General features: G+C 36.0%; 1 protein-coding gene across 1 annotated transcript in view; it reads left to right on the top strand.

Annotated features, from left to right (window-relative positions):
- The window catches only part of timeout (circadian regulator timeout), a 471,418-nt gene extending 459,234 nt beyond the window's left edge, over positions 1 to 12,184 (top strand). Inside the window, exons 15-21 of the mRNA XM_089632410.1 lie at positions 3,049 to 3,197; positions 3,322 to 3,410; positions 4,151 to 4,360; positions 6,252 to 6,383; positions 7,771 to 7,959; positions 8,533 to 8,729; positions 9,049 to 12,184. Coding sequence (XP_089488536.1) covers positions 3,049 to 3,197; positions 3,322 to 3,410; positions 4,151 to 4,360; positions 6,252 to 6,383; positions 7,771 to 7,959; positions 8,533 to 8,729; positions 9,049 to 11,649 — 3,567 coding nt within the window. The 3' untranslated portion in view covers positions 11,650 to 12,184. The remainder of the gene's footprint in view (positions 1 to 3,048; positions 3,198 to 3,321; positions 3,411 to 4,150; positions 4,361 to 6,251; positions 6,384 to 7,770; positions 7,960 to 8,532; positions 8,730 to 9,048) is intronic.
- Positions 12,185 to 25,166: the final 12,982 nt, after the last annotated feature.

The following is a 25,166-nucleotide window of genomic DNA, read 5'->3' as shown; positions in this document are numbered from 1 at the left end:
GTTACCGGACAGCAAAGTGCAAATAAGATTTTTTACTCCAAATATGCTAAGGAATAGCTGGTTAAAGTTTGTCGGGTACGTGCCGATACACCCTGTATATTAAACCATTAATTCAGAAAAGGACAAAGATGAAAAAAATCTTGTCTAACACAAATAATGTAACAATGTTTTAAAAGTACCTACATTAGAAATGAGATACTTAATATGTTGTGGAAGGCTATTGAATATAAGTGGAGCCTTATAAAAATCATCTTTGGCCAAATGAAAATTCAGTTTGAATTGTCATAAAGTTCAGTCCAGAACCAATTCTAGTAGTACGAATTTGCTGCATTCTTTTTGCAATAGTAATATTATTAAAAAAAATCTATGAAGCGTTTTACAGTCATGACATTCCATACCTTTTTATTTTATAAATTTCAAAAGATTGCAGTTTGGTTAATTTTCCTACCATATTAGGCTCATGCCCGTATTATGGTAGTTGTACATGATTTATGTAAGATTAACAAAATATTATTTTGTAGAACAAATAATAAAACATAATGGAAAAGGACATGTTATGGTAAACAAAAAATTATAAAAAGTACATATTATTATAGAAACCATATTAGAAATAAAAATTAAACTGATTAATGTTAAATTGATATTAAATATTAAAAGTAAGATTAAAATACATGCAAAATTATACCAAATTATTTTATATCACCTTATAAATAAACTGTGGTGGATATCTGAATTTTCTCTTGTACCTAACTTCAAGAATCATTTTGGGCAATATTAAGTGTTTCTATATTAGTATTTAGGTAGGATCCCCAACAACACTATATTATTGGATAGTAGAGACTAGGGAATGCAATCCCGCAAGAAAATGTCAATCCAGGTATTTGCGGGACTGAACAATCTTAGTCCCGCTGGATCCAGGTATTTGCGGGATCCAGCAGAGTGGACTGATATCTAATCAATCGTATAATAAAGACCTAATACCTCGATCTACCAACCTTGTTTTTAGAGTTTTAAATTTATACCAATAATATAACAAGTTCTTTGGGACATTTTAAATGATTTATTAATAGGTATACCTTTAGTTAGACATAGGTAAAGTTTAAGTCATAAATTGGCAAAGAATAAGATAAGACATAAATTTACATAACATACCCGCCTCGGAACAGACTTTGTCTAGTGAGGTGGGTAAAAGAAATCTATGTACACAAATGAAAATAAAATAAACGCCCGGATTGCCGGCACTGAAACTTAAATTTAAATAATAACGTTCACACGATAAACAATATTCTTGTATAATGAGCATCATAAGTTTAATTAAACATTATTTAGGAAATAGCTTCGTAAAAAAGTTAAAGTATTAATAGTGTCATCTGATAAACGGCTTCTGATATTGGACACAAGGTAGCCAGCGGCTGAAAAAGCTCGTTCAGCTTCCACGCTGGTTGGCACAATAGTCATTGGCGCATTGTAAGTGAATTGAAGGTATGTGCCTTTTAATCCACCGGACTCGAAGTAATTAGAGTAAGTGAGGGTAAATCTGTAGTTGCTCTCTTTCAGCTTTAAAAGATCTTGAATAACCATCATTTAAAATTAGACGATGTTGGTAAGTTAAAACCCCCGGCTTTAAAAAGATCTCGCAAATCCGACGAGGTACAGAAAACTCGGAATGGTAAACCATCTTTAGACACCATTCGTGATACCCTCTTTTCGACGGTATTGTTTTCGCTTGAAAAATGGTGAGTGATTTTATGCTTCTTTGCCAAAGTTGATGGTTGAGGTTCACAATGAGCCGATGTGGAAGAACTGGACGTCGATGCAGTTGTAGAAGCTTCTCTGTAATCCCGCCAGTCCAGCGGGATCCCGCAAAATTTTCGACCGAGATTAGTATTTCATCTCGGTATTTTGGGATCCCGGTATACCGGGATTTTATTCCCTAGTAGAGACTGAATTAAAGCAAAATAAACAGTTTTTAATTTTTCCTTGTCTAGTACATGTCTGAGATCTTAAAATATAGGTAAGCCTCCTAATATTATTTACCAACATTTCGCATACAGGCCAATGAAATTGGTCAATTGTTTGAGAAATAAAAAACGAAATTTAAAAATGTTGATAAACACACCCATTACACACTTCTTTCCATTTATCTATTCAGTGATTGCCTCAGATGAGGTGGCTCATACATGCCCTCAGGATATATATATATCAGTATAGTTACTTCTCCTAATTATTCAATATTTATTAATTTACATCGTTTTTGAGCTTATACGTGGGAATAGCTAATAAAAATAATATAATACATTTCCTTTACTATTATCAAGTTTTTTATTTTTTAACAAAGCAGCCAACAGGATAATTATTGACCAAGCAACAATCTTTTGTATTTATTAAGTGACGAATTGAAGATATCCACTGACTCGGCATAACTATTACCCACTATTATGGGCAGTGAGGAATGCACAACAAAGACTAGCTACCATATTATAGTAGTTAAGCCCAGAATTTCTGCACTCAAATATATCCCGACTTCTAGTATTATGTAATGGAATTCTAGAACTTATCATTGCAAGTAAATCTGGACTATCACAAAATTCATCATTTAAAAATTGATACAGAAATACCACACATCAGTGAAAATCCTTCTAGAAATACCACGTCAGTGATACAGAAATACCACATCAGTGAAAATCGTCCTGTGCAGGTGCAATTGAAATAGTCTGCTCAGGGCACCGACTTGCCAAGGAGCCAAGGCGCTGATAATACCTAGCAAAACGCCCTTGAGGTCTTTCCTAGCACCATGCGATGTTAGATAGCTCATAAGCCTGGCTAACATATTGCCACATATTCCAAGTTTTTTCTAATTTCCGAATGAGAATTTTATGGGAAACTGTGTATCAAAGGCTTTTCTTAAATTTGTATAAATGAACGTTTTTTCGTCCTCAAAGGCAATGGTTACATAATTTTCTTAAATATGTAATTAAGTTATAAAGTTTACTTCTCGCTGATATAAATTCAAACTGGTGAGGTAATATTGCATCTTCTGTATTACAGGAACTTCAAAAGTTTGCCATATTTATTGTGAGAAAATTTACTGAAGTGGCGAACACAAACCCAAAAGTATTCATGGAATTACTTTTCTGGAAAAATCAACGAGATGCCTACGTTATTGAACATGGATATGATGATAACAACGAAAACAAGTGCGTTTAAACAAAGAATTTTTATCAAATATAAATTTGTATTTTTGTCATATTGATGAATTGCTCATCTAGACCTTTTTGTGGACAATTTTAAACCATAAAATATTACAAACTTATTTTTCAGGCCTGGAAATGTTAAATGGAGTGAAGAGCAAGAGGAAGAACTAAGAAAACTCTACAACGAAAACCAAAACAATCCATCAATTGAAATGGGTAAGAAGTATTTTGGAAATGGCCAATTTCATACCAATTTTTATTTCTAGTTTCTGTTAAGGTCGAACTGCTCTTGAGCATCGCTGCGCTTCTCACACTTAGTAATTGTACTACAGCTGCAGTAGCGCGGCAGTATACGTCATTACATCAATCATTTGCATTGTTAGTGTCGAACAATATGGACGACTCTGACGAAGATAGTGTCAACGTGTCTTTGCTATGTGAGGAGGCTTAAAGAAAAAAGGCATTATCTTTAAACAGGATACACGAGAGCTTGGAGGAACAAAGACATTTTTAGACATATTGTAAATTAATTACTCTAGTCCCACGTTGCGGGCGTAATTCCAGGGTCATAAAAACCATATTGAAGATTCGTCAATAACATTTTAAGTAATATATATTCCTGCTGTCCGATACATACATGTTGAACGCCAAATGCGATCCGACTAATGGTTGGTGGTGCGCAATGACGTGTAGCGCACTATAATGCACTAACGCCAGCGTCATATTGCTGCACGTCAAAATATTCTACCAGAGGTAACTTTGCCATTGCTCTGCTCCTAACACTACTCCTCTTTGGTGAGATTTGTTTCGTACAAAACAGTGAAAATAATTTTTCGTTCAGATGTGACTCGCCATGAAGCAGCTACACTCTAGTGCGGTTCGACCTTTAAAGTTTTTCAACATCATAAGTAATATAGATAAATCATTTTAATACGTATTTCTATTTTGTTGTCTAGATGTCATTGATTGGATTGTGGAGAACTTGATAGAACGGACAAGGACTCGTCGAGGAGTCATTTCAAAGCTTAAGGAACTGGGTTTGATATTCCGGGCCCCAACCAAAAAGAGCAATAAAGCTTCAGCTAAACAAGCTGTGCCTAAGGATTTTACTGAAGAAGAAGACGAAAAACTAAGGGAGTTGTGGCCAGAATTTCGACAAGCTTCAGGTTTGTAGATATAGAATTATATTACTTAAAACTAAATTATAAATTATTATTGATAGAAATGGAAGCATTATTAATATAAAATTTAAAAAAGTACATGACATATTATTATGTCCTTTCTTTTTATGTTTTCCTTCATATGTTGTTTTATTTAAGTGCACTAAACAAATAGACATGAGTCATGAAAAATTATGAATTTGATTTTATGGAAAAACCCAAAGACTGCATGTTTAATAAATGTTGCATTTTGCATTTTAATGGAGAAAATAGTACATTTAGTAGCAGTGGTGGCTCTTCTATGATGGTCATTTGGTCAATGACCTTCCAAAAATGTGCTGCAATAGTATCAATATAAAAAAAAGATTGAACAAACTACACGATTATTAATTTAGTTTTAATATTTGTGCAGATTCGTACATTTAGCGTTCGAATGAGATGCCATTGAATATACCTACCGTGGGTCACTTTAATTTTTGTCCCAAAACCATTTCCTTTCTTTCTCTTTGCTATACATACAAAGGAGGTAAACACTATTGTGTCTGACAGGTGCTTTTTTTTTCTTTTTTTTCTATAGGAGACGGTTGACGTAAGGTTCCCGTGAGCACTTAGACCATAGACCCATTGTGCTATCTCAAATTTTACCTCATTCCTTTAACAGTAATCTGGGCCATTTTATAAAGTTCACCAGATTTGTCATTGGATATGTGGCTATGTCTTCTGGTTCTACAATGTCTCTTCCCAGGTATCTGAGCCTTTTTCCCAACAGAGCGGGACATTGGCAACAAAGATGAATTGGAGTCTCTTCATCCTCTTTACATTTCCTGTATCTGTTGGTGTTTTCCACTTCCAACAACTGCATGTGTCTCCTGAGATGGCAGTGTCCCGTTAGTAGTCCTACCAGTTCCCTCAGTGAGTTTCTGTCCATATTGAGTAGTTTTCTGGTTCGCCTTGACTCTGGTCCGTTTATGAGTACTTGGATGGATGGATTGCCTCATTCCGGGTGCCCTTTCCCATTCCTCCCAGTGCCGGGATTTGACCCACCTTTCAATATGTATTTTGGTGTGGCAAGCTCCTACTCCTACGGCCGGCTTGGATCCTGCAAGTGGTGCTTTCGCCCCTTTCCTTGCTAGTCCATTAGCCCGCTCATTCCTTTATGTCCTGGTACCCAGATCAGGGTTATTTTATTGATGGTAGCAAGTTCTTCAGGAACGGTCTTGCATTCCATCACCAGTGTGGAGTTGCAACGGTTACTTTCCAGTGCCATTAGGGCTGCCTGGCTATCAGAGCATATGCCCATGTTCTTATTCCTGTACCCGATACGTATGTTCTCCTGTCCAAAAGCTAAGATGGCCCCCATCTCAGCTTGAGATGAGGTATATTAAGTTCCCTCTTGGAACCGACGTAAGCTTAGTATCATGCAAAAATTATTTTTAATTTTGTTTTCCGACATGACCCCGGATGTGAAAAAATGTTAGTCGAAAGATTTTTGTGTGATAAACGATAGCCATCTTGAACCTGAATATTAGTTTGTGAAATTATGTTTATCATTGTTGAAATAATTTGCATGGAATAATATAAAATTTCATATTCTGTGGATATCGTATTGAAAGAAATCATACACAATTCATTGAATCATGACAAACATATTCAAAAGAGACAATTAGTTTATATTACAAGAGAGAAAAATAAAGAGGTTAAAAACTATAGTTTAAAACGAGTTAAGTTATAATTTTTGTCAGTGGATTTGCAGGTGAATGTATAGGTACTTTTGCTTTCATTGTTTACTTTTTGAACCTATTTATCAACTGAAGTGAACTTCAGTTCATTATTTTGAACTAACAGTGTATTCTTATTATTCTACATTAATGTGCTATTGTTTTTTTTTCCTAATTAGACCCAATGGGCACCATCATGGCCAGGATGCCCCTGAAAAGGCCAAAGTTCAGGTTCGTGGATCGACTTCTGGAACTTGGCCTTGTCCGTGATAAGAGCGAATGCAAGAAAAATAAAGGCAATAAATCGCAAGGTTTGTATTTATTTATTTAAACTTAATTTATTATTTATAATTTATAATATTCTGTTAATTTAACGCATTGAATAATTATTAATCTGTCATCATTATTATTATACATGTATCATTTGAAAATGTACCATGTAATTACATAAAATGTTATTAATATTATGTGCCTGCTAAAAAAAACCTCATAACGTTCTACGTACTGATGGTTGAATCATTATAAAGCTAACTTTGAGACAAATAGATCCTTCTATTATTTATCCTATAATAGAAGGACCCATATTTTATTTTATCAGTTATGTTGTGGACCTGTCCGTATTTTGTTGCATGGTGGAAGAACCCATCTGTTATTAAAATAAATTTCACATCTGTAAATATGTTGAAGAAAAACCTATCTGTAATAATTTGTCATGTGGTAGAAGAATCCATCAACCAAATGTTCTTATATTAAATTTATTAAACTGTAATTATATATTATAAAAAATTTATATATTTGCTCCTGTCTTATATTACCCTATTGTAACAATTACAAATGCTAAGCATCAAATTATAAGATTCTGTAAGGTGACTGACTTTCTGTAACTATATAGTTAGGCAGCACGGATCAGTAAAGAATCAACAAAAACCGAGTGCGGTGTACCGAGAACCCATCGATCCATATATTTGTATTGGGGCCTGCAAGAAAGGTAGGGGTATGTTCTTCCCTTATACAGCTAACGTTAGCAGGTTTCAGCGGGTGCTCGAACATCTAATTACCATTTCAACCAATAACATTTATTTTAGTTAAAAATGATTTTAAAACATTCTTAAGAATTTTTTATTTGGTCACATTAATAATATCACAAAAAAATTCCACAACCCCGTCATCGCTTGGTGACTGACTTGATTAAGAGTCGTTGGTTATTGTTTACATCTTTACGCTCCATTTGGTCGTCTTCTCAGTCTTTTGTCAAATTAAAATTTATATTAATATATTAAATTACCTGTTACAATAGAATAACAACGACATTCAGCTTAAAGGCGGTAAATGCTAAAACAGAAATCTGCAATACTGACAGTTTACTGGACTACAAGCTACAAAATTATTATTTGATATCTGCCGTGTGCAGAAACCATGCTGCATTCAGCACGCAACATTTCCCGCATCCTTACAGCACTCGGTTTATATGATTCTATACCGACTCGTGGGACAACGACCTTACTCACCAAAATGTTTGAAAAATGTTGCAAAAATCGAAACATATTCCCTCATGACCGTAATCACATTTTTTGTACCCGACAGTTAGCACTATCTTTTCAGATATGGTTGTTAATCTAATGCAGATGCTTGTTTTATGATTTAATGTGTATACATATAGGTTATTGGTTTATTCTGATGATTTTTTTATAATTTCAGGACGTCAACAAGATACGTCAGATCGCTCAGACAATTCCGATGGATCATCAGATTCTGGTGATGGAAATTCAAGCTCACAGCCATCCAAAACTCGGAACAGAAATAAGACCAATAAGAAAGAAACGAAGAAACCTAAAACTGTTTCCATTGCTGCAATATCAAGAACTTTGATATCTTGTGTTGATGCCGGTATGTGGAAATTTTACCTTCCATTGATCTGGAACTATCAGGTGTTCCGCTAATAAGAAATCAAATTCATTTTGACTTTTTGTAAATTCCAAATCATTTATGGTCAATGGCTGATCACATAAGTCTAACAATTACGTTTGTTATGATTGCATGTCCTTTTTCATAATCTCACTACCCGAATAAAGTATAAAATTTATAAGTCAACTTTGTCTATAAGCCAACGAATTGAACAGGCTTTGTTTTTCTTTTTATTGCACTTGCTTATGTAAAAATCTTCTGCCCCCTGTAAGCAATTTCCTTAACACCAAAACGAAACAGCAAGATGTACTCAAATTTGTTAGACAAACCACTTTGTTGTAGAGTGTCCACTCTACCTGTTTCCCCGGGGCACATCAATGCTGTATGAGGTGATACCAGGTGCTATTAAAGGGCTGCAGGATCACAGCTTCCATAAATCTCATCATTTCATATCCCTTAATTTCTCTAACAATACCAAGCAGAAAACTGTTTGATTTATTATCCCTGCGAAATACGAATTTTCATATTGTTCATTTGTAATTTGTCCTTTTCCAGGTTTCTCAGAGGCTCTGCAATGGATCTGTGAATCTCTAGAGGAAGTAGCGCTAGACCAAGAGGCGGAGGGGTATAACCCTGACGGAGAAAGTGTCCCACTGGTGCCTATAATGCTGCCTTGCGTAGAGGCAATGCAAAATACACTTTTCCAAGAAACCCTCAAGTGCATTGGGGTTGATGCTCCTAGCGATGAACAGGCTAGTATTAACTTATTCATTCCTTGTACCTCTCTTATTGGGGTTTTGATAACATTGTCACTTCTTTATCTCATACTTAGCCTCTATAAACAATGAAGTTGTACATACTGCAGCGGCAAATCTACCTTTGTGATAAACAATCGATATGTATCCATGCCAAGTTCAGTCTCTAAGATCTATGCACCTAATATATGTGGTGAGTTTGGAGGAAAATTTAAAATCTTTTCTCACTGAAACTTTGTGAAGCTTTATCTATATAATATATGTATGTGTATCTGCATTTATTGAGTAAATGACTTACCCCAGCGATTTTTTGTAGGAAACGTATTGGCGCATTCCTAGCCACCTGCACGTCGATGCACTACGGAAACGCTGTGAAATCATTACCAAGGCTGTCGAAAAAACCCTGATTGTGCCTGACGAGGAAGAAAACACTCAAGATGTTAAATCTTCACAAGCAAGTTCAAGAGGTAAACCTGCAAATGGCAAAGACTCTTCATCATCTGAAGAAGAAGCAGATGATTTCTTCAACCGTTTACGTACAATGGGCCATAATTCTCCACTTGAAGCATCTACTTCAAAATCTCAAGGCAGTCAACAGAAGAACCATAAACGTAAGAAGACACCAAATAACAGTGATGAAGGTGAAGGTTCTGAAAATAATGAGTTTAGGTCAGTTATCAGGAAGAAGGGAAAACATGTACTAGATGACAGTAGTTCTGATTCGGACCACAGGAGCTACAAAACTAAATCTCCAGTTTCAAACAACTCTGATTCGGAGGGTTCTAATAATTCCACTCTCAAAAACCCAAATAATGATAAAAACAAGAATTCTTCAGATTCTGATAGTGATATTGACAAAGAGACAACTATTTCAAAATCTCAGCGTAATAAATATAAGAGTAAAAAGGGTAAAAGATTAATCAAAAATACTGATGATCTCCCAATGAGGAAGAAAAATCCCAACGACTCATCTTCTTCAGATGAGGAAGTTGATAATTTCTTCGATCAGCTACGCACAATGGGTGACAATCAATCTTATGATGATAATAATTTGTTATCTAATTCAAAATCTCAAATAGATAAGGTAGTAGTAGCAATCTCCAAAAAGAAAAATGTAGTGCATAGTTCCAATTCTGACAGTGATAGTTCTAAAAAAAGTGTTGTTTCTACAAACTCCTCTCAGATGACCAAAAGTAAGAAAAACCCAATGTTGTCTGATTCAGAAGAAGAGGTTGTAAAATCTTCTAATCCTGTTTCTCAAACCTCCAAAAATACCATAACTAATTCACAAGCTTCAAATACTGTTTCTGACGTTTCTGATAACTCCCCTAAGAAGGTAAAAAGTAAGAAAATCCAAAAACGAGTTTTGTCTGATTCGGAAGAAGAGGTCGTAAAATCTTCTGATAATGAAATAGATAGTTCACATAGCAGTACCAATCACAGCTCCCAATCTTCTAATCCTACTTCTCAGACTTCCAAGCATACCAAAACTAATTCACAAGCTTCAAATGCTGTTTCCGTTGTTTCTAATAACTCCCGTAAGAAGACCAAAAGTAAGAAAAACCAAAAAAGGGTTTTGTCCGATTCGGAAGAAGATGTTGTAAAACCATCTGAAAATGATACAGATAGTTCGCATCATAGTGCCAAACATAGTTCTCAATCTTCTTATTCTGCTTCTCTAACTCCTAAGAGTGCTAAATCACAAGCTTCGAATGCTATTACCAAGGTTTCTAAATCCGCTAAGAAGGCCAAAAGTAAGAAAAACCAAAAAGGGGTTTTGTCCGATTCGGAAGAAGATGTTGTAAACCCATCTGAAAATGACACAGATAGTTCGCACAATAGTGCCAAACGTAGTTCTCAATCTTCTAATTCTGCTTCTCCAACTTCTAAGAGTGCTAAATCACAAGCTTCGAATGCTGTTACCAAGGTTTCTAAATCCCCTTTAAAGGCCAAAGGTAAGAAAAACAAAAAAATAGCATTGTCTAACTCTGAAAATGTGAATAAAGTTACAGATAGTACACATAAGAGGGCTAAGAGCACGATAACTAATTCTCAGACCTCTAAAAGTGGCAAACACAATTCAACAGTCTCAACTGCTGTTCTTGAAGTTTCTGCAAACTTCTCTAAAAAGACCATAAGTAAGAAAAACAATGTATTGGTTTTGTCTGATTCAGAAGAAGGGGTTAATGAAAAAGCTTCAAACTATGTTGCTGAGGTTTCTAATAAATCCTCTGTAAAGGCCAACAGTAAGAAAAACAAAAAAAGAGTATTGTCTGATTCAGAAGATGCGGATAAACTTTCTGATAAAGACCCAGATACTAAGCATAAGAGCACTATTTCTGGATCTTCTAATTCTGCTTCTGGATCTCCTAAGAGTTCCAAATCTAGTTCGAAAGCTTTAAACGAAGATTCCAAAAATTCTAAAAAGTCCTCTAAGAAAACAGTATTGTCTGATTTAGATGTCCAAATGAATATACATTCAAGCGATGATTCTAAATCCAAAGCATTTATAAGTAAGAATGATAAACGAAAAAGAATAGCAGACAGTGATGAAGACGTGGAACCCCAAAGTCCTAAAGTTGTGCCAATTGTCAAGAAGAAGAAAAATATATTTGAAGACTCAGATTCAGACGCCCATACTGAGAAAAATGGTGAAAATTCCGTGTCACAATCTTTGAATAATTCCACCAGGAAAACCAAAAATAAGAAGAACAGAATTCGACTTTTATCTTTCTCTGATGATGAAGATGTTTTCACAAAAGGTGAAGAAACACAATCATTCAAGAAAAAGGTTGATAAGAAAATACTTGATTCAACAAGTTCCATCGATGAATCTGCAAAAACTTCATCAAAAATTATTGACTCATCGCTGAATTCCGCAAAAGATAATTATCAAAGTGATGAGGATACAGAATAAAAACAATGGTATGAAATTATCACTAGTTTTAATTGACGTAATGATGTATCAAATCACTCAAAAAAGGGAAAATTTCTAAGAGATTTTCATCCCGATGAAAATGGTGAACCTAATTTATTTTTCTTTGGTATTTACGCCCAGCTGGGCTTTTACATTTGCAGAATATAAAATTAACAAAATTGGCCAAAAGTCTGCTTGACAAATACTTGAATATGTTTACAAAGTCGTGTACAGAAGAATCATTTTATAGAGATTCATTCTTGTGTAGTGGTGTACTGTAAATTTACTTCAAACCACTATCGCTGTGCACAAATATGTTCAAATGTACGAGCTTTAAAATGATTTGCCTGTAATTAAAAACTCCAATCCTTTATTTTCTGTAGATGTTGTTTTAATTTTGTATCTAATGTTGAGTGTTTATTTTTATTATGTTGACTGACAATAATTTTTTTACTTTGTATTTGTTTTATTATTTTAGTTATAACAATAAACATTCAAGTATCTACGGACCATCATTCGATTTACTATGATTTACACAACTGCATCAATCTTCTTTATTTCTTTTACCTTAAACCCTTCACGCTAATTTGTTCGCTTTTTGGAACAACTCATATGATTAACTAACCATCACGCCGTTTCTCACAGGGGTGAGCAGAGAGGACGGACCGCGAAACAACTCGGTCTTGGTGTTATACACTCTTGCCACTCTTGAAGGTAGCCTCTTTTATGTAGAAGAGCTTATTGTTTCTTTACATTGTATCTTTTTTTACGTTAGAATTTTTAAGCTCACTAAGACACAAGTGTTGAGGTTAATAATTTTACAAAACAATAAAAATAACACAAAGATTATATTTTAAGAGAACAATATTGTTACATTAACGTTTCTACAAATTGGGTACCTACTAATCTAATACCAGCCAATTCATTACAGTATAATGTTGTAAAGATGTAGGTTTAAAATACCCACCTTCCTCTAATCAGCTCAATGCAGCAAGTATCGCAAAGTCTCCCTTCTCAGGCCATTGAGGTGTGGAATGCGGTGAATGTGAAGCGGGTTGTCATTGAAACGGTGAAATAAAACTCTTTCGTATAATAAATAACCATTATTATTACCATCCAATTTAAATTTAATATTGATAAAAACGCCTTTAGAAGTGTGAAGAGAAAAAGGTAGAGAATAGTTAGTTAAATTTAAAACTGTAACACTAGGTATATTATGCAGGAGAATGTCAAATAACAGTCTGTGAATCTGTATATAACTCTTTATTGATGATTCAATCGTCAATCGTTTTTTCGTTCGTTCACATCAATCATCAAATTAAATCGATGTCACTGACAGCCCCAACACAGCGTAAGTTTAAAAAAAACTCCTTTTCATTCTGATCAAAATTTTACTTTAAAATCAATAATCCCCCTTTGGGTGTTTAAAACCATGGTCTGATTTAATTTTTAAAAAACACCTTAGACCAGTGGTCGGGGAACTTTTTTAACCATTACCCCAAAACATTTTTGCGTAAGTCGATATTACCCCTTCCCCCCATTTTGAAAAGAAGACAATCAATGTATATTGAAATAAACATTATTTATTGAATTAATTTACACTGAAAATAAAAATAAAAGTTACATGAAAATAGTAAGTATATATATGTAAGTATACAAACAAAAATTCAGATTTCCAGGTTTCCCTTTCAGTTTTTGGAGAAATGATGTTGCTTCATGTTTGATACAATTTAATTACTTCAAAATTGGGACTTTTTGATGTAAGAGCAATTTGAGTACAGTCTTCGGCGTTAATCGATTTCTGTTCTTCGTTTTTTATGTTCATTAGAGTGGAAAAGCCTTGTTCACAAAGATAGGTTGTTGCAAATGGCAGCAACTTTTTTACCGCCTCCTCATGTGCAATTTTGAAAGCCTTCGTAGCTTTTGACATCCAAAAAGACCACAGATTGGCTTTGCTCTCAAATTGAATACGTGCTTCAGTATTAGATCGAAGTTCAAGTATTGTTTCTGCCAAACCCGGAGGTTCTTCTGGTATGTTAGCAATTTCACATTTAAAAGGATCTACAACCCAATTGAAAGTATGAGTATCAAGATCTGGAAAGTAGTCAGAGAACCGCTGTCTGAGTTTGGTAAGATGTTTTATAACTGTATCCTTGATGTCATCAAAAGCAATATTTTCACAGTCTTCCAAAAACAAAGCTTACTTTGAAAAAATTATCTTAATCTTGTTCTGTTCTGCTTTCTGTCTCAAAATCAAATAAAAATAGCGTCTCTTACTTCTCACGCATACACCTGAATTACCCCAAAAAAACATTTTTACCCCATTTGGGGTAATTTACCCCGGTTCCCCGACCGCTGCCTTAGACAAACCCCTATAAAGTATCGCCTTACAGCTCAGATAAATTCACGTCTGCCGCCATTTTCTGACGTTCTCCTGTTTCCTAACTATAATCACATCGATTATCAAACGAGTTCTGTAACGGACGTTGTTGGCCACATTATTTCTTTTTATCAAAATATGTTTTACATTTATAAAATGTGCCTACTCCACGCCACTGGCGAAATCCTCACTCCCCGCCACTGCTCATTTTGTACCCCGTTTCGGCCGAAACGGCCCGAAAACTCTGACTCCGAAAAGCATCTGTACCGCATCGCGCACCTACCTCTGCCGAGCGGTACGATGTTCAAATTTTCCTATGTACAAATTTACTAAGAAATAACAATTTATTAAATGTTGCAAATGCCTATTTTTTACTTGTACATCTCCTCGGCGGTAGTTAAATAAACACTATTTGCGATGTGCTACCACTGAGGAGATATTTGACTGTCCTCAAACGGGAATTCCTCCTAGTTGGGCAGTCAAAGTATTTTTTATGTATATGTACATGTGTCATTGTATCATCACCTGTACTAAATAAATAAATAAAATAAAATTTAAAATGCTGTTTTTTAACATATTTGTGTAACCATTTTTGTACCATTATTTTTACTTTTTTGCCTCTACAAAAATCCAGGAACCTCGTAGCATAGTGAATCTTTTCTCTTTCTGAGCGCGTCACGGGGGACCTGCGAAAAATACTAACTTAACCATTTTTACAAATTTGATCGCTTCAAGATCATTTTTACACTTTTATTTACAAACTTTTCTTATTTTTTGTCGTATCTTGACAAACTAAAAATCTAGTTGTCAAGGTACACATTCTTATAACTGCTATGTAATAAAACTATGTAATTGTTATTCAGGCGAGCTTGCAAAATCTTTGCAAACTCCCAAATTTAAGCGTCTGCCTTCGGCTATACCACCGGCAAAATGAATATGCAACATTTTGCGGTGGCATATGTACGCGTTTCTGGCGCGGATAGAATCCCCACCATTTTTCGGCGGACAGCCAAATGTCGGCTGCGAGTCAAGCTTATTGCATATAAGCAGCAACACAAAAAATATTAAATCAGTTCATCTTTACCACCAAGACAAGCGTTTTATTATCAACAAGTGACTCCTGCCCACCAACTGCCTCGCCTAGTCTTCTGCTCCAAACCTTCTGGTGTTACCTCATCAAGACCAGCCGGCCCTGCTCAGGAAAACCGCCAACGCCTGAAGCGAGCAGAGACGACAGCACACCCAGTCTCCAACATTCACCGAGCATTGGGTGCGGGAGGCAGATTGACATAAATTTGTACCACTATCATCATCATCGGCCGTAAAGGAGCATTCTCATCGGTTGAAGACACGGTTTGGAACCGGCGCCCAAATCTACAGTCTTGTGCGGACTCCCGTCCAGTACAAGTTCTTTAGTAATAATAATAACATAGCATTTATATAGCGCAGTTGAGTGTCATTTCACTTCAAGTGCTCTTTACTATAACAAACTTAAAAATGGTAATTTAGAATTAGTGGTCATTTTCTTAAAATTATTCCTACAATACGCCTTAACCAATACAGTTCTAATAATGTAAAACTAAATGTACAGTTTATCCAAAGCGATGACAAAAACAAAGAATAACAGCAGGACAGGACAAAACAAGAACATTAAAACTAAAACAAAATATAAAACAGGAGACGGCTTGTGCTCTGGAATGAGAATCTTCTGAGAAGACATTTAAAAAAGGTACAATAAGAAGGCATCTGAAACCAAACAATTACCGGAAATTTGAGAATATGGCTTATTATAAAATATTGCAAAGAAGTTATGATTTATGAATGGTAGGATTTTTTAAATAATTTTGTTTTTAAAGCCTGTCTAAATTCAGCCAAATTCTGGAGATTAGTAAGAGCTGAGGGAAGTTTATTTCAAATGAGCGGGCCAGTTACACGAAAAGAGCGATCATAGTATACCACAAGAACATTAAAACTACGAATGATCATAGTACATATCATCCCAAAAACAACAGTCAAACTTCTCGGTGTCAATTTAGATTCAGACTTTTCGTTTAAAAGTCAAATAAATAAGCACTGGTTTTTTTCACCTAACACAACTCAAGTCTGTCCGAAGAAATCTTCCTACAGAAGCAACAAAACTACTTATCAACTCTTACGTAGTCTCGATTACTGCAACGGCATTTATGCCAGCCTTCCAAAATATCAAATTGACAAACTTCAATCAGTGTTTAATGCAGCAGCACGGCTAATAACGAAGTTTCAAAATATTCGCACATTTCAGAACACCTTCGTTACCTTCACTGGCTCGAGTGCCCTGAAAGAATCCAGTACAAATTGTGCTGGATGGTGTTTAAATCCATCAATGAAATGGCCTCACCCTGCATCTCTGAACTATGCGTCCCGGAAAACAATGGTCTGAGGCAGTCAACTCTTAGATCAGCAACATCAGCAGCTGTAGGCAGACTGATAGAACCTAAGTGCAAGCCAAATACTAAGTTTGGTGATCGCGCTTTCGGAGTATTAGTATGAGTATTTCGGAGGCCGAAGGCTTGGAATAAACTCCCTCAGGAACTAAGATCCATAACAAGTCCAACAGAATTCAGGTCTAAACTAAAAACTTACCTTTTAGCTTAACAATTAGTTTGTTAAATAAGTGTTAATCTCAAGTGACCTACCAGGTAAGTATTGTACTGTATATGTATTATCTCCATATATCGTAAGTAATAACATAGATCATTGTAGAAATGTATTATATATTTGTACGAAACGGTGCTATGCAAATCATCCAAATATTATTATTATTATTATATGGCTCGATTTGACCCAGAAAGTTCAATTAGAGGATTACTAACATCTAGATTTGCTGATCTTAGAGTAAGCTGTCTATCGCTTAAGTTTTGTCGGATACATAGTTCCGATATATAGGCTGGCGCCATTCCTTGCAATGCTTTGAAGGTCATTAAGCAGATCTTAGGATAGGTTGTTTCACAGAATTTGAACAATTCATCAAATTTCAACGTTCATTTACAGGTTCTGTGAAAGTCCAATTCAAGATCTGTTATTATATCATTACAGGCTACTTACTTAACAGAACTTGAAAAAATCTTTCGCAGAAATTAACTTTAATATTTGAAAAATTGTTCAAATTCTCTGAAACAATCCGTCCTTAAACACTATTCTTTCAGGGCATCTTAGCCAGTGAAGGCGATCCCTTAGAAGTGGGGTTTATGACAATACTTAGATAACTCGCTTAACTTAGATTACTATTGATAACTCGCTAGTACTTATTCGCACGCATTATAACGTTGCATCTACATTTTAAATTAACTATGTTACACTATATGAAACCAAAGGTGATCACAATTTGAGAAAAAATTATGAAACTTTGTGATTTTTTTGTAGGAAACCATAGTAAAATGAGGTGAAAATAGCATTTATAATACATTTGTCTAATAAAATAACAGTGTTTTATATGTTTGTATTAAAAAAACTATGTGATTTCTGATGATGATATTTGAAAGCGTATTTCATCACCTTTCAAAAACAGTTTTTAGTTTTCAGATACTTTCTGAAATATTCCATTTATTTGGATTTTATTGCAAAGCGGAAATACTCTGACTTTCTGAAAAATATATGCCAGAGGTAAGAGGGGTATTATTTTGCTTTGGTCTATTATGTATTGTGTATGTATATATGCTACACAAATTAGTAACTATTTATATAGGTTTTTTCACCAAGCTCGTAGTAAATATTACAATCATTAATTATTAAGTTGTCACACCCAGGGGTGGTTCTTCCCTTAGGTCAATTGGTGTTTGACCCCCAAAATTATAAGACAATATTAATAAATACATCAAAACAACTGGTCTTATTCTTAATTTATTTGAAATATATCGCGAATTAGCAGTGCTGAGAGCAGCGGCGGCGAGTGACATCTTGTAGCGGTAGGAACTGTCCGCTCACATAACAAGAATTCTAGACACGCGTTGCCATAGAATTTCAGCCGCCACTCGTTGATTTCAAGTAGCCGAGCGTGGAATTCCAGAGAAGCCGGGAGTTGGTTTTCGTGGCAGGTGGCGGAAGGACATCGGAGAGACGAGCTGTTTGAATGTCGGAGATTAATACGCGCACGTGAGACAATTTTGATTAATCCACATGAATTAGACACATCTTTTAGATATCACCATGATTATAAATTCGTTTAGATGAGTTTTCTAGACTGGCGCTCAGTGGTGATGTCTTATTTTTTTAGCTTCATAGTTAATATAATCATACAAGTTAAACATCGTGGCCGAATTCAATTTGCGTTGTGCTAACTAATAGCCAACCACCCCTGATAATTTAAATATAAGTATTGCTCTTGTATTCAAGTTTAGTCTCAAATATACTCCATGTTGTTTTATCACAATTAATATTGCTGTATTCATTTCATTCCCTTTATTGCTGCAAGCCACGGTAGAGCAAATAACCGGTATACGGTAAGTTATATTAATATGTGGTAAATCACGTTACAAAATGGCGCACAACGGCTAATCGAACCGTAATTTGAATTTTGGCCAGCGATGTTTTTTTCTGATTTGTACGAATTTTACCAATTTATGTGTCGTTTCGTGGTGGATTGTTTCATGCGTGTCTAATCTTCCAACAGCCCGTTCTCATTGTGCTTACCACTTAGTAGTTCATAGATTTATACAGTTTTGTGCCCGAAACCAGCTCATAGATCAGCGCATTCGGCGTTTTTTAATGTTCCCCAGTGAGCTGGAGACATTCTAGTTTTAATATTTTTATTCCTACCTGCTTAAACATCACGGTAGTTTTCATGTACAATTGTTGTATGTTACATATGTCTACACGTTGCATTGTTGTTGCATGTTCTAATAATATTTTTTTTTTCTCCTACCCTGCTTGAGCTAGGTTATGAAGTATAATATTATCACAAGGAGCAATTCTGAATCACATCTCAATATGCCGAAATTAGCAGAAACATCGTCGACAGCTGCCTCTGTTCCTACGCCAGCATCAGTACCGGTTTACAAATGGGACATTTCGTACGATGGATCATCCGATGTTCGCAATTTCATAGAAAGAGTTGAAGAGTTAGCTCTCGCTAGAAACGTGAGTAGAGTTTCACTTTTTTCTTCAGCTGTTGAATTATTTACAGGAAATGCACTCCTTTGGTTCAGGGTTAATCGTACTTCTTTCACCTCTTGGGAGGAGATCGTCGAAGGACTGAAAGATGAGTTCGAACTTCTAGATCAGGAAAGACGATTATTGGCAGAGCTAAGATCTACAGTTCAGCTGCAAAAAGAAAATCTAAGTTCTTTTATAACACGGATCATGATTTTGAATAATCGCTTATCTTCTAAACTTCCTGAGTCAGAATTATTAGAGATTTTGCACTGTAATATGTTGCCCAGGTATATACAGAAGCTGGCGCTTTCAACAATTCCAGACATTTCTTCTCTTAAGAGACTAGGTAAAATGATAGAATTGGCGGACAGCCGTTCAAATGACAGATCTCCTCAGGTTGTGTCTCATTCCTTGAATTCTAATTCTGGGGGTAGTAATAACATTCCAAATAGGGATAAGAATAGGAATTCTGGTAACTTTAATCCTACTTTCAGAAACAAACAACGTAATGTTAACGATGGAAATTTTAATCCCAATTTAAGGAATAATCAGCGTAATGTGAACCATGATAATCTTAGCCCGTCTAATAATGTTTCCAGGAATGTTCATTGCTTCCGTTGCGGTAGGCCGGGGGTCAAGTCTCCAGCTTGCGGTTGCCGTCGTCCAAAAAAACTAGTTGCCCGGGAGTTCCCGAAGGCGAGCGCCAAGACGTCAGCGTTCGCCAAGGTCGCTTCCGGAGAATGGGTTTCCTGGCTGGCAGTAGTAAGAAAATTTTATGAAGATTTGCGTGCTTCAAGCGAGGCGAGAGCGGCCAACAGGGACGGTCGACCTCACGTCTCGTTCCAAGTGGGTAATTCTTCTTACTCTGGTTTATTAGACTCTGGTTCACACGTTTCTATTCTAGGTAACAATTTTCATAGTAAGTTTTTAGATGAAGGCTTCAAGCTATCCAAATTAGACTCTAGTTATTCATTAGTATCTGCTACGGGGCATTCTGTGTTATGTTCTTATAAAATTACGGTTCCGGTCCGTTTAAATAAGGTAGAAAAATCTTTCAGTTTTGTAGTTATGCCTCAAATTAAAGCTAACATTATTCTAGGCTGTGATTTTTGGAAGGTTTTCAATATTTTTCCGAAAATTTCGAAAATGATGTCCTCAAGTGAGCTAGACAATACGAAATGCAAAACTGAGGTTATAGGTTTAGATAATGCAGCAAACTTAAATACTGCTCAGCGCTTTGCTTTAGATAGCGTAATTCGCGAATATGTTTCCTATTCGGGTAATCGATTAGGTAGAATTTCATTAGAAAAGCATGTCATAAACACAGGTAACACTTCTCCCATAAAACAACGAGTTTCATGTATTGTTTCATAGTGCTTTCACACAAACGAAGTATTGAATTCCGTAAGTCTAAACTTAAACTTTAGGGTGCACAGTTTACACCCGCGCTGTGCAAGCGAGTTTCCTACAGAGCATCGGACCATCCCTTTATCCTTTATCCTATCTCGCCACACTTACTTCCGAAAGTACACGCAGAATTAGACAGACTATTAGAGCTTGGGGTAGTGGAACCTAGCAATAGCTCTTGGAATAACCCCATAGTTTTGGTACCCAAGAAGAATGGCACTTACAGATTATGTCTTGACAGTAGAGTCCTAAATGCAAACTCTAAGCGTGATGCATACGCGACACCGTTCATTTCTGATATATTGAATAGTTTGGGGGGTGCACGTTATTTAACCACTTTAGACCTGAATGACGCATTCTTTCAAATACCTCTAGACGAGAACTCAAAAGAAAAAACCGCGTTCACAATTCCTAAAAGAGGATTATTTCATTTTGTGACAATGCCATTCGGTTTACATGGTGCTAGCTCGCGAATGTCTAGGTTAATGGACAAGATACTTGGCCAAGAGTTACACTTATATCTTTTGAGACAGGTTAAACAGAAATTACAGGCCGCGGGCCTTACGATAAACGTAGATAAATCGGTTTTTTGCAGAGATTCTCTGAAATATTTGGGTTTTGTCATTGACAACAAAGGGCTTCGCACCGATCCAGATAAGGTAAAAGCAATTGTTGACTTTCCAACGCCTACATCTCAAAAGAGCCTACGTAGATTTATAGGAGTTCTTTCCTGGTATAAAAGGTTCATTATTAATTTTTCTATTATTGCTGCTCCTCTACATAACTTAACAAAGAAAGAATTCGCGGGAAAAAAATTTGCGTGGAACGAGAAAGCTCAGGCGGCTTTTGAGAAATTGAAATCCTGTTTGGTAAATGCTCCCGTTCTCGCTTGTCCTGACTTTAGCAAGCCTTTCACAATTAGCTGCGACGCATCAAGTGTTGGCCTCGGTGCGGTTCTTAGCCAACATGATGATAATCAAATAGAACACCCTATTTCCTTCATATCGAGATCATTATCGGCTCAAGAAAGAAATCACTCCACTACAGAAAGGGAATTAAATGCCATGATTTTCGCGTTGGAAAAATTTAGAGGCTATATCGAAGGCTCACCAATTCCGGTAAAAATAATTACGGACCACTATAGTCTCAAATGGCTTACTAGCCTAAAATCACCTTCGGGAAGGTTGGCGCGTTGGGCAGTAAGGCTGCAACAATTTAATTTTGAAATTATTCACCGTAAAGGAAAGGACAACATAATTCCAGATGCCTTATCGCGTGACCCCTTACAAGTTAACATAATTGCTCAAACCTTTGACACATCTGATAAATGGTACATCAAATTAAGAAAAAAAATTATTGCCAGTCCTGATAAATTTTCGGCGTGGAAAGTGGTTGTAATGATCTGCCCTTTCTACTTCAAACTTTTCCTTCTCTTCTTTCTACGATAAATTTTCTGTAAGTCCCATAGGAAACTTTTCCAGAAGGCTTTGGTTATGTATATCCGGGGTAGGAATATCCTCCCTGTGGTCTTTATAAGCCTTTCCTCCTCTCTTTATTACACACCCCTTCAAGTGTGTACATCCTAGTTTGTCCACGTGACGTACGACCTTGAACGTACTCATTTCACGTGACGGTTCAGTATAAAAAGGCTTCACCGAACGTTGTGTTGGTTTTTTGTTTCTCGGTTTAGAATCCTAGTTATGTATGTATGTGTGGTATCCCTCGGTTCTTTTGAGATAGAGTGAGTTGAATCCATTACCGCTGTGTTTTAAAACCATTTCATAAACCTTATCTTCTAAGTCGCCTGCTCCCCCAACTAGCTACGCGATTCTATCTATCGTAGGGTTATGTGAGTATAATAAAGTGTTAGATTTTATATATGTGATATACATACGATAAATTTATGGTGTTAGTTGTCGGCGCCATCCATGTATATATTTTGGGAGGGGAAGGAGAGGAAAGGAAATGAATTTTTTTCAAGTTAAGACTGACTCCTCCTCTTACCAAACAAAACTGATGGATGATAATTTGAGCAAGGCGATCGATATCTGCGTGTCTGGATATCACAACCGGCCGGGTCTCCCCTTGTTCCAAATCGGCAACCTTCACGCCAGAATAAAGAAAACCAGGTCTCATCACCAATTTCAGAATTGCCCCAATCTCAAACACCTCCAGGATAAACTACTTTACTGAGTGTAGAAGGGGAAAACCATAACATCCCTTTATCACGAATCTAGTCGCGAAAATGTGACACGTAAGGTCCTAAGTTACGTGCCACCTCTAGAAAACGTTGTAACTCCCACGTCGTCGGGGATTTACATCCCTTTCTAGGTCAATACATAGATAACACACGACGATCTTGTCGACATTTTGCCCGCTTATTAACGATAGGTTGTGTGCCTACCCATTCAGCCAATTATCATGTGAGATATATGTAAGGTCTACTCGATATGCCAAATTTGGGATGAGGACTGTCTGTATTTTAATATTTGGTTCTAGTAATTATTTTATGAGGTTACTAGCATCCTCGTGTATTAGGTATGGGTAACTCCTACTGAATACCTATCCTCTCAGGTAGGTATAACCGGATAATTGGTTTGATTTTTGCATTTAATTTAAAGAGGCTGCCTACCTCTCGAAAGGTACCTGTTGAGAAAAGTTGTTCGGTTGGTAGTTTTATTTCGGAGATTACCATCTCCCTCTTTTGACTTTTAGATTTGTTTTTGTGCATCCCAATTCGTAACTTAGAAAGTCAAATAATAGATGAAAAGTATTAAATTAGAAAGTCAAATAACAGAAGAAAAGTTTTCATTTTGTTCCGTCTGGTTGCATCCGATCGCTTTCAATTCGGGACGGCATACGCTAGCAAAACTTCCCCTTTGACTGACTGTACCTGCGTCTTGTCCTATATATGAAAAGGTCGTTGACTCGTCTCTCGCTCACAGCTGATTGACAATGCGTCTAGCGTATCCCTTCTTATGGGAAGATTATTTGGGTTGCAGGCGTTGCAAACTCGGTTCCTGTACCTCGGTTGTATCCTATTATTAAAAGGGTCCTCTGAAATTTAATAAATAATATAAAAACTCACCCTGTTAGTCACCTCCAAATCCTCGTGTGAAACTTACCTGGTTACACTATATAGCTAAATCACTTTAATTTTCGACCTCCTCCCTACGCTTATAAAAGGGTAATTAAATATTCCTGTAAATAAAATTGTACCTCCCTAATCTGTTAGGATTCGAACCCACAGTTAATAATCTATTTGATTCTCTGGTTTTTCGGTCTCCGTGGATAGAATGCCATCTCGCCAAATCAATAACCTAGCCCGATTAAAACTTGCTGCCTTTATATACGGTCACTCTGTTTTAAAAACGCGATCATTATTATTATTATTTTCATGTTTTTAAGACAAGTAATTTAGTTTGAACTACACATTTAAATCAACACAACTTTATAACACAATCGCGATTGCACAACACCGGGCGCCCCTGAGGTGGGTTTTTACAAAACGGCGCCCTACAAATTATCCAATTATTATTATTGTCATTATTATTAATTGTTTTCTCACTGAGTCGAACCACTGTCACTTCACACAAGCACCGGATCAATAATCTTTCACTTTAGTTCAAAATTCCACAATACTATTAACACCATCTGGATCCACTAATTCACTGCAATTTCACACAACACTTCTCATTTGTATCGATTTCATGGAGCTGTCAATGCACTCAAGTTCCAAACCTGACTGCCCGTCCCTGCGCCCTGTCCCGTGTGAATGTGTTTACTCCAGGCCTGTCTGTCCATAAATCTCCCGTCGTTGTCTAAACAAAAATTTTTTTTGAGCACGTTCGTTTCGTTTATTTTATGTGAGTGTCCAAAACATCACAGCCTCCCTTTAGTTCTAAGCCCAGCGGGTAATCTCGCTTCCTCGTGTTAGTCGATGGGATTAGAAATAACTATAGGTAATTTACGTTTCTCGAATACCTCTGTATTTATTTTTTATTTTTATTTTAAATTTTATTTTAATTCTTCCAAAATGTTGAGCGCCCCTGTTCTTCGTTTCTAACCTAGCATCTGTTTATTTTTTGGTTCCCGTGATTATCGGCTTGTTCTACTGGTGAGTTTTTTTCCGCCCTCAGCTTTTTCAAGTGCTTTTGTGTCTCTATGGGTAGAAATTCAATATGTCATGTCACACTTGTTTATTTTCGAATTTTAAACTCTGAGTTAATTGTTTAAACAGTGTTGTTTCATCTCAATACGTTATTTGTATTATGTTCGAGTGTTATTTATTTCCATGTTGATTTGTTTTTATTTTGTGTCCTCGGCTGTGATCCGATGGTTTTTTGTCCGTCTGTGTTATTTATGACTTAAACATTCTCTGCCTTTTAGATCTGGAATAAACAATAATTGTTTACAGTTATTCTAATTCTTGTGTTATAATTAATCCGATTTCGATGTTTGTTTATCCTTTGGCTTCGTTGTTTATGAACATTTTAGATGTTTTTTGTCGTCACAATGAATTCAATGTTTTCCGGGTCTGTCTGTTTATTCTATTTTGCCTTTGAAGTACGATGTCTCTGTTATCATTTTTGACGATAGG

This window comes from Hesperophylax consimilis, chromosome 6 (genome assembly GCF_061612785.1).
Source record: "Hesperophylax consimilis isolate HC1 chromosome 6, BYU_Hcon_1.0, whole genome shotgun sequence".
Classification (NCBI taxonomy): domain Eukaryota; kingdom Metazoa; phylum Arthropoda; class Insecta; order Trichoptera; family Limnephilidae; genus Hesperophylax; species Hesperophylax consimilis.
Note: the sequence above shows the minus strand (reverse complement) of the source record. Positions and strands in the feature narration are given on the sequence as shown.